Source organism: Aethalodelphis obliquidens, unplaced genomic scaffold (assembly GCF_003676395.1).
Source record: "Aethalodelphis obliquidens isolate GAN/ISIS:26980383/991018 unplaced genomic scaffold, ASM367639v1 scaffold43, whole genome shotgun sequence".
Lineage (NCBI taxonomy): Eukaryota > Metazoa > Chordata > Mammalia > Artiodactyla > Delphinidae > Aethalodelphis > Aethalodelphis obliquidens.
Genome location: NW_020837987.1, coordinates 5,296,372 through 5,312,287, shown reverse-complemented (window position 1 = coordinate 5,312,287; position 15,916 = coordinate 5,296,372). Strand labels below are relative to the sequence as shown.

Sequence of the window (15,916 nt, the reverse complement as noted above, 5' to 3'; positions counted from 1 at the left end):
GGGGTAGTGGGTGGTTGGTCCAACCCAGAGGCGCTCTCTGCCCTCAGCCAGAGTTGGCAGCTTCAACAGCAGGAGTCTTCAAACTGTGGCCCCCAGGCCAGCAGCAGCAGTATCAGCTGGGAGCTCGTTAGAAATGCACATTCTAAGGCCCCACCCCAGACCTGCCAAATCTGCATTTTACCAGGCCCTCCAGGAGAGTCGGGTGCACGCTAATGTTTGGGTGCCTCCGCCTCACATCACTAGGACCACCTGAAGGACCGGCTAAGGTGAGAGAAGAGCACTGGTATCATCAAGTGTAATTAGCAATTTTGGGTTTCCTACCTCCCGGTGTTTATTCATCAGGAGGGTCTGAGAGGCCTCCACCTCCTCTGTCAATACGAATCCTTTGCATTGATGAGGTATTTGACAGTTTCCACTCACACTCCTCCCTCTCTGAGCATCTCAACAGCCCAACGATCTGAGTACTGTAGAGGCTTCTGTCCTTTTACAGATGAGGAAGTGGGGTTTCAGAGCAAGAGGAGGATGCCTGTGAGATCCCGCAGCTAAAAGGACGCCAAGCTCCCCACGTCTTCCTCTCCCCATCCTTCGGTCTCTGTTCAGGAAAACCTCTCCCAGAGGACCAACCTCTCGTGGCTTCCGAGGCAGAAGTCGGTAGTGTACGGGCCTGATCTGGCTACCAGCTGGGTTTGGTTTGGCTCCTAGGGTGTTGATTTTTAAAAAATCAGATTCCTTTCATCAGTTGTCAATATTTTAAAGATCAGGAAATTTCACATAAAATAAGGATTGCCACCTTCTCTTTTTTTTTTTTTTTTGCGGTATGCGGGCCTCTCAGTGTTGTGGCCTCTCCCGTTGTGGATCACAGGCTCCGGACGCGCAGGCTCAGCGGCCATGGCTCACGGGCCCAGCCGCTCCGCAGCATGTGGGACCTTCCCGGACCGGGGCACGAACCCGCGTTCTCTGCATCGGCAGGCGGACTCAACCACTGCGCCACCAGGGAAGCCCGCCACCTTCTCTTGAAAAGGCGCTCTAGCCATGTGTCGCCTGCCTGTGGGCACGGCAGCTATGCCTGGCAGCCCTCTTTAGATGGGGCCCCAGGCCTCCCCACTCCCTATCTTTATGCAACATTGAGGCCAAATGGCCGAGGCCCTTTATCGTCACGCTAGCGCTGAGGTGTTCTCATGGGCTAAGATGATAGTGAAATGCATCTTGCATTTCTTCTATCAAAAGTGGGGAAATCAGATAAATTGAGAGGGATACAGTTTTCAAGAAGCAAGGGAGGGAATTCAACCGCTTGTGGAGATGAACAGTATTGTCCTACGTATCTCCTATGCAAAGTATGTTGTTATTGAGAGAATATAAGTGAAGATGCTCCTGTGAAACAAATCCATCACATCTCAGTCATTTGCGTCACCTAGTGGTCCCTGAAGGCCAGTGGTTCTCAAGTGTTTTGGTCTCAGGACCCCTTTATACTCTGAAAACTTACTGAGAACTTCAAAAACCTTGTGTTCTAGTGAGTTATACCTATAGGTGCTTAATCTATTAGAAATTGAAACAGAAATTTTTAAAGCACAAGACACACAAGCACACAATCTACCAGACGTCAGAAGGATGACGTCCTCACACGTCATGGGGCCTCGCTGTCCACTCACGAGGGAATGAGAGTGAGAAAGACGGGAAACATCTTAGTAGTTTCCACCTTGTGGAGCCCTGGAGCAGTCCCCAGACCTTACTCTGAGAACCCTTGCTAGGCATGTGAATTTACCCCTGTAAATTGCAGATTGTAAGGAGGAAACTTTAACTTTCATTCCCTGCTGTTGCAACATAAATTCGACGTTTTCTGAAGTGGGGAAAGATGGGAAGAACAGAAACCAACTATCCCTCAACAAGCTTCCTTGCAAGCCCCAGTACACACCAACCCCGCACACCCCACCGAGAACTGGCCCTCCCAAGACAGGGGCCACAACGAGCCTCTGGCATAGGCCTTTGGCAGGGAGAAAAGACAATGGACTCTGGTTTGGAAAATAAGAGCTAGAACCGGACATTTTATTCCAAGACCGTTCACTGAGGGTTGGAGGGTAGCAGGAATAAATAAGGGACTGGGGGCAGGGCAGCAGGGGCTGCTCTATGTTCTGCAGCATAACCCACATGTTGCTTTAAAACAGCAGCCGCAGCAGAACATGCAGATGGGGATGTGGGTGTCTCGTCTCAGCCTCTGGAGCACGGGCTGTGGGAAAGAAGGGCAGTGAGCGGGGCGTAGGCATGGGAAGGCGTGGGAGGCTCTGAAGGGAGTGCCAGGGGACCTCACCGTCAAGCCAGCTGCAGCTCCTGCTGTGTCCTGGGTCTGGAGGTCTGCGAGCTGTCTTGTCTGTGAAAGCAAAAGGGGAATTGAGGACGGCAGGGCCCCCGGCAGAGCTCTCAGTCTCGCTCCTACCGACCAGCTCCTCCCCAGGGGTTGGGTCCGCTGGTTCAGCTGGAATCCTAGGAGTGGCCTTACGTTGTGGCCTTTCCGCACCTTCCCACGGGTGGTTCTCCTGCCTACAAACATCCCAGATCTGTCTTCTCTCTCCACAGCTGCTCACTCTTCCTTAGCACTCTCCGTGGCCTGGAGGCCAGTCCCTGCCTGTATCTTGTCCCTTACAACCCGTTCCGCATGGGTTATCCGTCAGATCTCGGCTTAAAAGCCTGCAGGGCTTCCCCTGTGCTTGGAGGAAGATCAGCGTTTGCACAGTTGCCCACGAGACGTGGCATGGCCACCCCTTGGTCTCCTCTCGAAGCACCATCTCCTTCCCTTACCAAGCCCTCTAGTCCTCCGGTACACCATGCTTGCCCCACCTTGGTCTTGGCTGGCTGCCCCCTTCTCTTCTCCTCCCTGTCATAGGTCAAATAACATTTTCTCACAAAAGAGCCAGCCCTTGATGCCAGCTAAAGAAGCCAACCCACATCACCACTCTTCCACCATCTTTTATGTTATTCACGAATAGCATTTACTGAACACAAGTGTTCACTTGTTTTAAGTTCACTGACTAATTTCCCTGACCAGGATGTAAGCTCCACGAGAGTCTTCTCTCATCTACCTTGTTCACTGCTTGGTCACCACTGTCTAGAAGAGGACTTAACACAGAGTAGGCCCTCAATAAATAACTGTGGAATTAGATCAGGGCCCCCAGTCCCTGCTACTCAGTACCCCATCTCTGCACTTCGAGCAGCTGTCTGTCCCCCTTTGCTTGCCCTGAGCTCTGGCCCGTGCTGGGGTCTCCTGCTGCCCTCCGCTGTCCCCTCCCAGGGGCCTGGCTCTCCGTTGCGATTCTGGCTGCCCTCCTGGGCCCAGACCCTGTGGGCTCTCACCTGGGGTGGGAGAACGAAGCCACTGGTCAGGCTGACCAGGAGAAGCAGGAGGCAGGTGGCCCGGATCTGCGCGTTCAGTGCCATTGTGCCGTCCGTCTGGCTGTCCTTCTGTTACGTCTAGGACTTGCTCTGGTGTCTGGGAGCCCAGTTACAGTTGCTTTTATGGGGCCTCCTGGGGGAGGGGGGGCGGGGATGCTAAGCCCCCTCCCCTTTGGCCCAACTCATTTCCAAGAAGGTGGTGGCGCCGAAAAGGCGGGAGAGATAAGCGGGAACAGAGTGACAGGGAACAGGGTTGTGTCACCCTCAGCCAGCAGAGGTGTGTCCAGGAGGTGGGACAGACGCGACCACAGACACACGCCTCTTGCCAGCCACCTGGGAAACACTTTCCCCAACATGACATCACCCTGTTGATTTCAGAAAAAATTCCACCTTTTGCCCCAGCAGCTGAACTGGTCGATGAGCAGGAGTGAGGCGCCCTCCTTCCCCACCCTTCCCCGGCCTCCTCATTCACATGCCATATGGCTGTCACTTGCCGGGCAGGGAACACCGTGACGGCCACGTGCAGGAGTCTGTGTCGACAGGAGCCCCCAGAACACGTATGGGGTCTTTTTTTTTTTTTCTTTGATGTGGACCACTTTTAAAGTCTTTATTGAATTTGTTACAATATTGCTTGTTTTGTTTTGGTTTTTGGCCATGAGGCCTGTGGGATCTTAGCTCCCCGACCAGAGATGGAACCCGCACCCGCTGCATTGGAAGGCAGAGTCTTAACCACTGGACCTCCAGGGAAGCCCCACCTGTAGGGTTTTTCAAGTGTCAGAAACTTAAGATGTGGCCCTGGTATCTGGGAAATGTTCCTGCGAACTTTTGGCCAAAAAAGACAGTGGTGACGGTAATAGCTAACATCTGACTGCACCTCATGAGCCGGCAGGTGTATTGCCTCACTTTTGGGTTAACTCGGCCTGTGCCACCTATCCTCTGGGCAGCTCCTACCTGACCCATCCTGGGCTCTGCTCTGTATTCCGGGTGCTAGCTGCCTTCTCAGCCACTGACCCCAGGGGCCAGGCTTCCTAGATCCTGCTCCTGAGAGAGGAGTCCACCATGTCCACCTGAGACTTACTTTCTTCACTTTTCAGGAGAGGAGCTGCAGGCAAAGGTGAGGGCGCTGCCCAAGCTCGGCCAGCCAGAGGCAGTCGGGACTTCAGCCCGGGCAGCCTGACTGGGGCCTGTGCCCTCATCCCCAGGCTTTCCTGCCTCCCAGAAAACACAGGAGGGCACGGTGGGTCTGCCGGACCTGGCCCATATGGCTCAACAAGCAGCTTGTGCGCGTCCCATCCCAACTCCAAAGTTAGGGGCATCGTGTTGGCACCTTGAAACCCACTGATGTGGGAGTCCTTACGCCACAGACGTCGGCAAACACTAACCACCCAGGCTTTCCTTCAGAGGGCCGGCTCCCTGCCCACCATGCAAAGGGGAGCTGAGCTGAGGCTGCCCGACTGCGGCAACCTCATTGCTACCCATGACCTGAACCATCTTAGAGCGCACACGGCCCAGGAGAACAGCAAACCTTGACTCCAGAGATGGCCCCTTGGCCATTTTCCCTCTCCGACTCACTCTAGGGCCATCCAGTGTTAACCCTACGAACCTGGGGATGGTGCTGTCAAGGAATGAACTCTTCTTCCTGGCCCCAAACTGCTGCCAGGGCCCACTCAAAGAGCACAAAAGTGGGGGGCCCCTGGGAAGTAATGCTGTTCCCTGCCATTTGCCTCCCCACTCACTCTGTTAGGCCCCTCCAGCTGCACACAACCTCACTCTCAGACAGAGGAGGAGAGGAGACGGGGCCCTTGGAAGGAAGAAACCAGCTGGGGGCATCTGGGATGGGCGCAGCGTGGCGAGCTCAGTCAGGTGACCAGGCCTAGATGCTGGGAGTGGCTGGAGTTGCACGGGGAGACACGGCAGCATCGCCCAGCACTGCCAGGCATCACTGCATCTCAACTCAGGCCAGGTTTCATCATCAACCAGGGGCAGGGGTCACAGCACAGGCGCCAGAGTTGCAGCGCAAGGCGACAGGCTGACGGGCCAAGCCTGGCTTCCTGGCCATCTGCCCTCCCTGGGGGTGGGGGTGCTCAAGGCCAGGCCCCACCATTGGCTGATGCAGAGGGGAGGGCGTCAGCCCAGAAGAGCAGGGCCAGGAGCCAGTCCTGTTTAGGAACTGGTGACACGAAGACCCCAGCCTCTCCTCCAAACACATGGGACATGTCCTTGACCCTGGCTCCCCCTGTCCCCCACACCACATATGCAACACCTGGGGCCTCCACGAGGCCATTCATTCCTTAATTCCTTCATCCACACAACCAACAGACTGGGTACCAGGCGGTACTGGATGGCAGGGACCAGCACACAGCCACCAACACAAGAGGGAAGCCCTGCCCTCAGGAGCCCTGCACAGACCCCAGACTCCCTCCCCACACCTGAGATGGACAGATACACAGACAGACAAGGCGGGGCCACATGGGGCCAGTTTATTGCAGTTAAATACCTCTCTCTCTCTCTATTTTTTTTTTGTCCATTTTTTTCCATAAAGAAAATTAGAACACACTCACACACCCAAAGGGGAGCAGGGTTCCAGAAACAAGAGGTGGGGTGGGACATGGCCTCCCTGCTTAGGTCCAGGCCCCAGGGCTGGCCCCCCAAAGGCTCCCCTCCTTCCCATAAGCACCCTGTCTCAGTACGTCTAGAGTCCAAGGAGGCAGTGGGGTATGGCAGGGGCTCTGTCCTCCTTCCTCTTGCCTCCAGGTGAGGCCACTAGAAGTGCCAGGGCTGAGTAGGGGCCGGGAGAAGGGAGACAGACAGACGGGCAGGGAGGATATTGTTTCCAAGTTGAGGAGAGCAGTGGGTGCTTATCCACAGAAATTCATTATTTCTCCCCGTTTTTTGTTAAAAATCTACTATAAAAAACGCAGCTGGGGGAGGGGCGTCTGTCCCTCTCTGTGCTAAGGGCTGGGGAAAGGGACGGCAGGGGCCCGGAGGCGGCCCGCGCCGCACGCTGCGGACGGCGTCACTGCCGGGCGCTCTCGCCCACCATCTCCAGGTTGTGCTGCTGCAGCTGGGCGCGGAGCACGGCGTTCTCGTTCTTCAGCTCCTCGATCTGCCAGACACGACGGGGCACAGGCAGCCGGGGCTGGCTCCCCGCGTCCTGGGGTTCCTGGGCGCGCCTCGCCACCCGCCCAGGCCTGCCGCTCACCTGCTGCCTCAGGAGCTCACTGTCCATCTGCAGCCGCTCGGCCTCCTTGAAGGCCTCCTGCATGCGCTGGTTGGTCTGGCGCAGCTCCCGGATGTAGTCGCAGGCCTTCGACAGGATCCCTCCTTTACTCTGGGGGGTGGGCATGAGCGTCAGCACCGCCCGCTGGCCGCCGCCCGCCGCCCACCGGCTCGGCCCCGGGTGGCTCCCGCCTCTGGCGGCCAGGCAGACTCTCCGCAAGGGGTCGGGGACGGGCCGCAACAGCACTGAGGGCCGGAGGGCACTCACCGCTCCTGTCTTGCTATTATCTGCATTACAATCTGGAATGATTTTTGAAAGCTGGACGATCCAGTTGTTGATCTTGTCCCTCCGCCTCCGCTCCACTGCAGCAAGAACAGCAAGAACGAGGCTACGTTCACAGCACTCCCTCTGTGCCCGGGCGATTCACCTCCTAAGGCAGGTGCCATGAGAGCCGAGGCCACCCAAGGTCACACCGCCAGCAAGTGCGGGGCTCCGATCTGAACCCAGGCAGCTGGCTCCAGCCCACTCCACATCGCTCCTCAAGAGGAACCCTCAAGTGCCACACGTACCTCAAGGCAGAATCGACAGCTGGGGGGCTGCAGGGTTCGCTTTACCCGTCCAGCGTGTTTTCAAAAATCTGATTCAACATTTAAAAATTAGGAAACTTCACCTAACAACTGGCCTCTTTTGAAAACTGGAGTTGTGGCCACAGTGGGCACGTGTTCTTGGCAGGCAAGAATGGGCCAGAGCCCTTTACACAGGACCCGGGCACCCTTCTCCAGTCCCCACGGCCCCTGCATTTGATTCTCCATGGTGCTCAGGTCTCCCCACAGCTCTGGGCCCCATGATCCTATTTCTCTTTTCATCTTTAAAATCACGGTCTGACCACGTCTCACCTCCACTGGAAGTCCTTTTCCAGGGCCCCCGCAGCAAGTCTCAGCTTCCCTGGCTGGCACTGCGGCTCTCAGGGGCCTGGCCCATCAGGGCACTGGGTCACCCAGGAAGAAGCGCTACGAACCCTCTCTTGAAGGCCAGGTTTGACAAACTACTGGCATATTTCACTTGAAAAGTCCAGATTTGTGATTTATTTCATAAAACACCACAACCTCACTCTGTCTGCTGAGTTGCAGGGAAGCTGCCCCCTTCAGGCAGGACTCGTATGTGTCTTTGCCCTGTCTTCTCATCTGGCCCGTCGTGACCTATGACGGCGGCCTGGGGTCTGCCTGCATGGCAGCCTGAGACCCCTGGTTTGGGGCTCACTGAACAAAGCTATCCCAGCCCTTCGTACTAGGCAATTGCTGGGGACACACAAGAAAGCCCAGCTGCCCCTGTGACTCTCACCCACACACTCTCATCCCCCTGCCAGGGCAGCCCATGGACAAATGCAGGTGGTGTCTATAGAGGAACGGGGACCGTAGGTGGGACCTGGCAAGGAGGGCCAAGGGGTATTTTCTCAGGGTTGGGAGACTGGGGGAGGGGTCGGGTGAGCGTGAGAAAGATGGGGTGGGCCAGAAGCTTGCTCCTGACTCCTCTCCTCCGCTGAGGCCAGCCCCACCCCCCGACCCGACTCTCCCTCAAAGGGTGGGCCTGGCCACTAACAGGCACATCCAGCTGTCTTCTCCGGGCACTTGCTTTTGCCCACTCGCTGCTGACCGGTCCTTCCAAGAGCCCCCCACTTTGGCCTCGGTGACAACATCCTCCCACGTGGACTCGCTTCCTCCCTCCCTCTCCTCTCTTTCCGCCGAAACCTCCCCCTACCACGGTAAGATGATGCCCAGTATTGAGCTTCACCTGACCCTGGCCCTGGGGTCAGCGAGTGCACAGACCTGGGCCCCATCACTACCGTGGTGAGTGAACTTTCCCAGCGAGGACGACCCTGTCTTACGGTCTTTGGGGACTCTGTGGTCCAAAACAGCAGCGGAGCTAAGGGCCTGCCCAGGTCTGGCAGCACTGGCCACCACGTCCCTCAGCAGCGCGCTCCACTCTAGGGGTTCAGCTGAGGAGCTCTAGAGCAGATGGCTGCCCAGTTCCTTCCTCTACCCTCCCGCAGCCCGACATTCCTGAGCCTGGGCTCCGTGCTGCAGCTGCATCCCACACACACTCCTCACTTCAAGCCACCGGGGGCAGGGATGCGGGGGCGGGGGACAGCAGTTCGCATTTGCTTCTTCAAAATTTACCGCCTGCCCTACTGTGTGCAGGGCACTCCGCGAGGCTGAAGTCCATGGTGGACTCAACCTCTGCCCTGCTGGCACTCACAGCACCAGCGTGACATGCACGTGAACAGGAGACACCGACGCCACAGGACTGTGTGTTATAACTGAAGACTGTACCGAGTGCCTGGGGAACGATGCATTCTGCATGGAGTGAGGTGGGGCATATCTTCAGAGAAGGATTTAGAAAGGAAACATTTGGGCTGGTTTCTGAGAGGAAGGACATCAGGCCGACAGGCATCAAGAAACCCAGAAACGGTGATATGGAAACACCTTGGAGGGTGCAGGGGGTGGCGCAGGGTGGCAGGAATAGATTGCAGAAACAGGTTGAGAACCCCTGAATGCCCTGCTAGCAGGTCTGGACCTTGTCTTCTCTTCCCCTAGGGGTCTAGGCCCTCGAGTCTAGGGCCTTTCTTGGCAATGCGGTCAGGCCTGTGGCTTGGGAAGACCACTTCGGCACAACCGAAATGGAGGAAGACCAGTTAAAACCAAGGCCATGTCCGTTTCTCAGAAGGCTTAAGTCACACCCATACAACATTTAAAACACAATTTAGAAGCAAAATCTGCCAGGACTAATGGGAGAAATGGGCAAATCCACAAATGTAAGACATCAACACTCCTCAGCAATTGACAGGACAAGTAGATAAAAAAATGAGGATAGAAAACCTGAACACTGTCAGTCAACCTGACCTATACCACCGACGGAACACTCCACACATAGCAGCAGATACACTGTCTTTTCAAACACACAAAGAAACTTTCACCAAAATAGACCGTATTTGGGGCCGTAAAAGTAAGTCTCAACGAATTTCAAATAACTGAAATTACATACATAGAGTATGTTCTCTGACCACAACAAAACTCACTTAAAAATCAATAACAAAAAGATAGCCAAAAAATCCATAAACATTTGTAGTTAAACAACACACTTCCAAATAAGCCATGGCTCAAAGAGATCATAGGGAAAACTAGAAATACCTTTAATCGAATGACAAGGGAGCACAACCTATCCAAATGGGATAGAGCTAAAGCAGCGTTGGACTGGATCGCAACTGTAAAGGCTTAAATTGAGAAGAAAGGCAGGCTTAAAATCATCTTGAGAGACAGGGGAAAACCCCCAGCAAATTAAACCCATATTAAGCAGAAGAAATAAATTAGTAACAGTACGAGTGGAAACCGATGCATAGAAAAAGCAACTCAAAAATCAGACTTCATATAAAGACCTAGATTTCTGGCTCCTCAGAGGTTCTGGCAGTAGTGGGCCCAAATTCTGACACGGCAGCGATGGCTGGCACCATGCAGTCACCCTTCAGGCAGGACAGACACACAGACCGCAGTTCTCCACAGGGATCACCACTCCCCCTTCTGCCACACTAAGTATCCTGACTCCCTCAGGCCCCTGAAGCATCTGCGGCCCAGAGATGGGCCCCTGTGGTACCAAGAAATGTGGGAAAGAGGGAAAAAGGAGACAGAGCTGATTTGAGGTCCACTTCGGCACAGCGTCTCAGGGCTTGTGGATGTGAGGGAACAGGGCAGAGCCGAAATGGCCTGGCTCTCAAGTCCGGCTGCGGTAATCAGGACAGGGGTGCCTTTTGCTGCTCTGGAAAAGGGAGGCTTTGGGAAGGACGGACAGAAGGTTCTGTCTTGGACAAGTTGAGTGTGAGGTGTTTCAAGGACAACCAAAAATGGAGATTCTGAACGGGCACTTCAAAATATGGGTGCAAAGGAGATCCAGAGAGATGGAGCAGAAAGACAGCTTTGTGCAGTGCGGGGGGCAGGGGAAGCCCTGGGAGGGCATCAGGGGGCAGTCTCTCCTTTTTGGAATCACATACTTTTCTGGATAAAGCTCGCAGACGCACTCCCGGGAGAAATGACAAACACCGACAACCGGGGATAGGGTCTCGGGGATACTGACCATCCCTGGGCCTGATGTTTCACTCTCCTGAGACCGCCAGAAGGGGCTGGACCTCCAGAAACGCTAACAGCCAAAGCACTTTCCAAACCTCGCCCATCGTGAAGAGTCACCTGGGGAACTTGTGGAAACACGGACTCCCAAGCTCCCCCTCCGACCTACCCATTCAGCACCTCGTGAGGACAGCCGTGACTGTGAAGCCCTGCCCTCAGGAGCAGGCTGGAAAGGAGAATCAGAGCAGGTAGAGCAGAAAGGAACATTCCCGAAAGGAGGGGAACGGGCAGGGTCAGATGCTTGGAGCGCAGACAGGAAAGGAAGCCCTAGTGGATTTGGCAATGAGGTCATCACGAGTGACCTTAAATAGAGCCGTTTTGATAGAGAAATGAGCCAGACTGCCAAGGGTACGGGGAGGCCAGGCAGAGGGTGGGTCAAACACTGCAGGTTAGGAGAGAGTGGGCAGGTCACAGCTGGAGGGCAAGGGCAAGGTCGCAGCGAGACTGATTTTTACAGGATGAGGAGAAGTCACGACTTTGGAGCTGGATTAATCCAGTGAGAGGCAGAGTGCGAGGAGGGTGGAGGGTGGCTGGCTGGTCTCCCGATCGTTAGCTGTGGTCTTACCAGGCGGCACACCACCCTGCTGGGGGCTCACGACTCAGCGTGCTGCACCCTCACTACGAGCCTCTGGGGTAGTCAGTCGCGTTAACGCGTTCTTAAGAGGACTGAACAGGCGCGGAGGTTAAGAACCAGCCTAAGGTCATACGACCAGTAGAGCCAGTAGAGCAGGACTGCCCAAGGTAGACAACTGGAGACCCCTGAAACCCATCACACCCAAAACCAAGCTCACACTCAACCCTCCCCTTTAAATGAACCTGACCCCGTCATGAAAGCCTGATTCACGAAATCCTGATTCTGCAGCCTTGTGCTCCTCCGCCCCACAGCTCGGGCCCCCACAAGCCCCGTTCAGGCCCCGCCCTGTCTGAGGCCCACAGCTGCAGTCAACTCTCGTTTCCCTAACCTCTGGTGCCCCACCACCCTCACCATCCAGCCTCCACACACAATCCCTCTGCTTACTTCCCCTCGAAGCAGAATAAAAACCTAGGAATGGGGACCCCAGGAAGGCCTCTGACAAGGCCCCACGTGATCTGGCCCTGGCCAGGCCACCCACGACCCCACCAACTTCCTCTTATCTTTCCTGAAACCTGCTCTTCTTCAGACACACCAAGTCTGTTCCAGCCCAGGCCTGGGTGTTTGCACTTGCTTGTCCCTCGCTGCCTGGGACTCTTCCCATTCAGGCCCCTGCTCAGCCGTCACTCCTAGAGAGGGCTACAGAGCACACTGCCGCCATAACCCTCCATCTCCTTACCCGGGCTTATCTTCCTTCACGTGACACATGACTTATGTTCCCTGACGTCTTATTGTAGCTTTCTGTAGTTTCTGTCTCTCCCACCAGAATGAACACCCTGCAAGAGCCAAGGTGTCTGTTCCATTATCTGCTGCTGTATCTGAGGCCTAGAACAGGGGCTGGCACACAGTACGTATGTGCTGAATGAATGCCTGAACTCACTGAGCAGCTTAGATCACAGCCGCATACGCCCACCTCCCAATCAAACACCTTTAGGACTCTCAGGTCCTCACCCTGACGTTCAAGGCCTTCCTTGACCCTCCCAACTCTCTCCTCCCAAGCACTCCACATAGAACCTCTGCTTTAACCAAACCAGCACCCACGAAGCAACCTCACTCTACCCTGCCTTCCTGTGCTTCCCTCTGCTGGACAGGCACTCCCAAAGGCCACTTCCCTGGGGGAAACGTCACCTGATCCCCCAGTCAGTGTTCAATCAAACAGCCTGAACTACTCTGAGCTTCCTGGACACTCCAGACTAGTGGCACGGGGCATGTACTGCCCAGCCTAATATCCACCTTCAGGAAATATCCGCTGAATGATGGCTATTTGGGTGGAAGTGTCCCCTGGACATGCTCTGGCCTCAGCCAGAGACATGGACTTCTCGCAGTTTCATCTTCAGATGTACTCTCTCTCAGACCAGAGCTACTCCTGGAAGCTAGGCCGGCAGAGGCGTGGGAGGGCTTGAGCAAAACAGCTGCTTTGTGGGAAGGCAGGTCCAGGTGAGCCAGACCAACCCAACTTTCCAAAAGGAGCAGGAAATCCATACATGAATGTGAAACTTGCCATTTAAAATATTAGTAATTAATTCAAAGTCACTAGCCAGGATGTTAAACACGCTGCAGCTCACACCTCCTGCCTATTTGCTCACGACAGCGAACCTCCACATTTCTGCTTTTCCAGCATTCGACAAGCACCTCTCACGTACTTGTCGCATGCCTGCTGATCTGTGACTCCAAGCACCGGGCCAGGCTGTGCCCGTGAGGCCCAGCAGCTCCACCCTGACCTTACCTTCATTATGTTGAGCTCTCCTTCTCTCATCCCGTGGTGTCCTGGTTCCGTCGATTTTCCTAGAAAAGAAAAAAAAAAATAGGTGCATGTTACCTCCAGCCCATTGGTCCAAACGTTTATTAAGGAGTCAGACTTAAAAATGATCTTTGCAACACGTATCCATATGCAGAGAGAGAAAGAGAAAAAACGAGAGAGAGGAGAGAACATGGCATTTTCTTTACTTAAACGAAAGAAACAAAAACCGACCAAAAAATACACCAACTGCCTGCCGTGTACTCAACTGCCTGGCTCCGATTTCAGAAACACATTCCCTTCCTTGGGCCCCCACACCAGGCCCTCCCAGTGTCCCCTACCCCTGGGACCAGGTCTCCGGCACATACGGGGAGTAGGGGTGTGTCCGGGGTGCAATTGTCCTCTGCGTTCCTGTCTGAAGCACGTCCTGGGGCGTCATCATGACATAGAACTGGCCTGCAGGGAAAGCAGGGGTCAGTGCTAAAACTGGGGACAGAGTCAGACCTGGCCGGGGGTGCTTCCCTCCCTGCTAGGCCTGTTGCCTCCCCTGCCTTCCGCCCTGGCCCCTTCCTTCCTTTACCTCCAGCCTGCAAGCTCTGGTCTGTGGTCTGTACGGACACAGCCGTGGTATCTCCCACACTGGACGCTGGGAAATAGGCAAATCGTGCCTCCCCACTGACAGCCTCAGCTGCCGGGCTGCCACCATTGCTGAAGGGATTTTGGATTACAGCCTAGGGAGTAGGAGGACAGAGGCCACCCTTAGCCATCTTTGTTCCCCAATCCATCCCCTAGTTGCCATATTTGATGTTTACTGCATTCTCTAGGGAGAGTGGGGAACCCCTCTGTGTGTGCCACTCTGCCCTGTGCCTCACAGCCCTGGAACTCGACAGATACTCAGCAATCACTTAGTGAAGTGACCCACTTTTAACTCTTAAGAGACTTTCCTGTTACCGTGATGCCCCTTTCACAAAAAAAAAATGTTCCAAAGATCTTGCCCCAGGTTGCACTGTGCAGAACAGAAATTTCACCTGAGGGCCTGAAGGCAGCATCTTGGTCCCACGTGCCCCACCCCCTGGGGCTCCCCCAAGAACAGAGGCAGTGTCCCTTCTCCATCCCCCCAGGGGGTTGCTGGGCACCTACCAGTGGGAAGGGCGCTGCGGGACCTGGGGGCACAGAGGCAGCAGCGGGGCCGGGGCGCTGGGTGGCCCCATCCACACCCACCTGGGTCACAGCCTGCTGCCCCCCCGCGAAGGCAGCCGTAGACACGACGCTGACGGCGCCTGCTGTGTCGCCCTGGCCGTCCAGCTGACCATCAGTCACCTGGACTACGCGGTATGTCACCTGCAGGGGGCGGCAGAGAAGGAAGACCCGCGCTGGGGCCCGGGTAGGGGCCAGGTCCGAGCCCCTCCCAGCCCGCCCACTCTACCCGGGGCTCAACCCTCCACTTGCCCGCCGGTCTCCGGGCCCGCAGGCTCACCTGTCCTCCATTATTCTCTGTGCGGAATTGGTACTGGATGTTGTGGTCGCCGAACGCCGCCTGCTGGACGCTGGCGATGGCCACCGCCGTCTGCTCCTCCGCCCCAGGGCCGTCCCCGCCTGCGGTCGGAGGAGGGTAGGGGGGATGGTCAGAGGTGGCGCGGGCCAGAGCGCTCCCAGTGCCCTCCCGGGCGCAGGTCGCGGCCCCGGTGGGCCCCGCGAGCACTCACCTTCCTGCAGCTCGACGCCCTCCTCTGCCTCGGGTCCCTTGTCGTGACTGCGGGGAGGACGGGAAGAAGAGGGGGTCAAGGTTGCCCGCGCCCCCGCCCCTTCGCCCAGGTGCAGGGCCCCCATCCCGCCCGCCCCAGTCTGGGGCTGCGGCACCGCCAGGTCCGGGGGCCAGGGATATTCGCGCGGGTCCTCCCTCCCTCGCGGCCTCCATTTTGAGCTGGGCCCGGCGGCCGCTCGGGATCATGGCGGCCCGGCCGCCAGGCCGAAGGGCCGGGGCCAGGGCGCGCGGGGGCGCGGATCGGCCGGGCTCCCTTACCTGGCGGCGGCAGCAGCAGCGGTAGCCGAGGCAGCAGGATCCAGACCCGGGTCCAGCATGTCCATGGGGGGGGGGGGGGGCGGGGGGGGCGCCGGGCCCGGGGGGGAGGGGAGGGGAGGGGAGGGAGGGAGGGGAGGGGGCGGGCGGCCGGGGGGGCCCCGAGCCCGGCGCTCACGCCGCGCGGCAGGAGGGGACGGAGGAGACACGGGAGCCGCTCGCGCTGATCACGGGGACAAACAGTGGGGTCATGTGAGGAGGAGATGCCGCCGCCGCCGCCGCCGCCGCCGCTGCTCCTGCAGCCGCCTCCGCCCTCTCGCCCGCCGGCCGGCTCCCGGCGGCTCTAGGCTCCGGGACGCAGCGCAGCCGCCCCCCGCCCGCTCTTCGCGGCCCTCGGGCCTCCTTCCCTGAGTAGCCGCCGCCGCCGCGACTTTTTTTAACCCGGCCCGCCCTGGATGGCCGCAGCCTCTCCCCTGGGTCGCCGGCTCGCGCGTCCGCCGCCCGGCCTGGCCCAGTGCGGCGGCGGATCGCTGCTGCAGCCGCCGCCGCCGCTTTCTATTTTTTCCCCCTTTTTTTTCCTCCTTTACTTGAGCTGCGCGCGCGCGGCGGCGGCGGCGGCGCGAGCCCGGGGCCGACGCGCGCGGGGGGAGGGCAGCCCCCGGGGAGCGCGCGCGCTGTCTGTCTCCGATGGAGGGCGGGTGCGGGGGCCCGGGTGTCGGCGGGGCGCGAGGTCGCCGTCGCCGCCAGC

The 15,916-nt window shown here is 57.3% G+C and overlaps 2 protein-coding genes across 4 annotated transcripts; both read right to left on the bottom strand.

The window, feature by feature from the left end:
• Positions 1-1,850: 1,850 nt before the first annotated feature.
• HAMP (hepcidin antimicrobial peptide) lies at positions 1,851-4,037 on the bottom strand. Its single transcript, XM_027079094.1, has 3 exons — positions 3,346-4,037; positions 2,306-2,365; positions 1,851-2,224 (listed from the first exon to the last, which is right to left on the bottom strand). The coding sequence occupies exons 1-3, from the start codon at positions 3,427-3,429 to the stop codon at positions 2,123-2,125; spliced, it is 246 nt and encodes an 81-aa protein (XP_026934895.1). The 5' UTR covers positions 3,430-4,037; the 3' UTR covers positions 1,851-2,122.
• A 1,800-nt stretch (positions 4,038-5,837) lies between these two features.
• Positions 5,838-15,800, bottom strand: USF2 (upstream transcription factor 2, c-fos interacting). 3 transcript variants are annotated; one of them, XM_027079033.1, is made up of 10 exons: positions 15,172-15,800; positions 14,855-14,901; positions 14,626-14,744; positions 14,289-14,489; positions 13,729-13,879; positions 13,517-13,604; positions 13,137-13,195; positions 6,872-7,034; positions 6,587-6,715; positions 5,838-6,490 (listed from the first exon to the last, which is right to left on the bottom strand). In XM_027079033.1, exons 1-9 carry the CDS (start codon positions 15,234-15,236, stop codon positions 6,595-6,597), a joined length of 1,014 nt encoding a protein of 337 aa, XP_026934834.1. In that variant the 5' UTR covers positions 15,237-15,800; the 3' UTR covers positions 5,838-6,490; positions 6,587-6,594. The 3 variants fall into 3 exon arrangements, with proteins under 3 accessions (XP_026934834.1, XP_026934833.1, XP_026934835.1); XM_027079032.1 differs by having other exon boundaries at positions 6,872-6,966; XM_027079034.1 differs by having other exon boundaries at positions 6,872-6,966; positions 14,370-14,489.
• Between the last annotated feature and the right edge of the window lie 116 nt (positions 15,801-15,916).

Bases quoted from the DNA above. Each gene is read 5' to 3' on its own strand.
- HAMP (XM_027079094.1), bottom strand. From the start codon at position 3,429: ATGGCACTGAACGCGCAGATCCGGGCCACCTGCCTCCTGCTTCTCCTG. The intron at 2,366-3,345 runs GTGAGAGCCCAC...TTGCTTTCACAG, and splicing joins GCTTCGTTCTCCCACCCCAG to ACAAGACAGCTCGCAGACCT. The intron at 2,225-2,305 runs GTGAGGTCCCCT...TCTTTCCCACAG, and splicing joins GAGCTGCAGCTGGCTTGACG to CCCGTGCTCCAGAGGCTGAG.
- USF2 (XM_027079032.1), bottom strand. From the start codon at position 15,236: ATGGACATGCTGGACCCGGGTCTGGATCCTGCTGCCTCGGCTACCGCT. The intron at 14,902-15,171 runs GTAAGGGAGCCC...TCCTCCCCGCAG, and splicing joins GCTGCTGCTGCCGCCGCCAG to TCACGACAAGGGACCCGAGG. The intron at 14,745-14,854 runs GTGAGTGCTCGC...CTCCGACCGCAG, and splicing joins GGGCGTCGAGCTGCAGGAAG to GCGGGGACGGCCCTGGGGCG.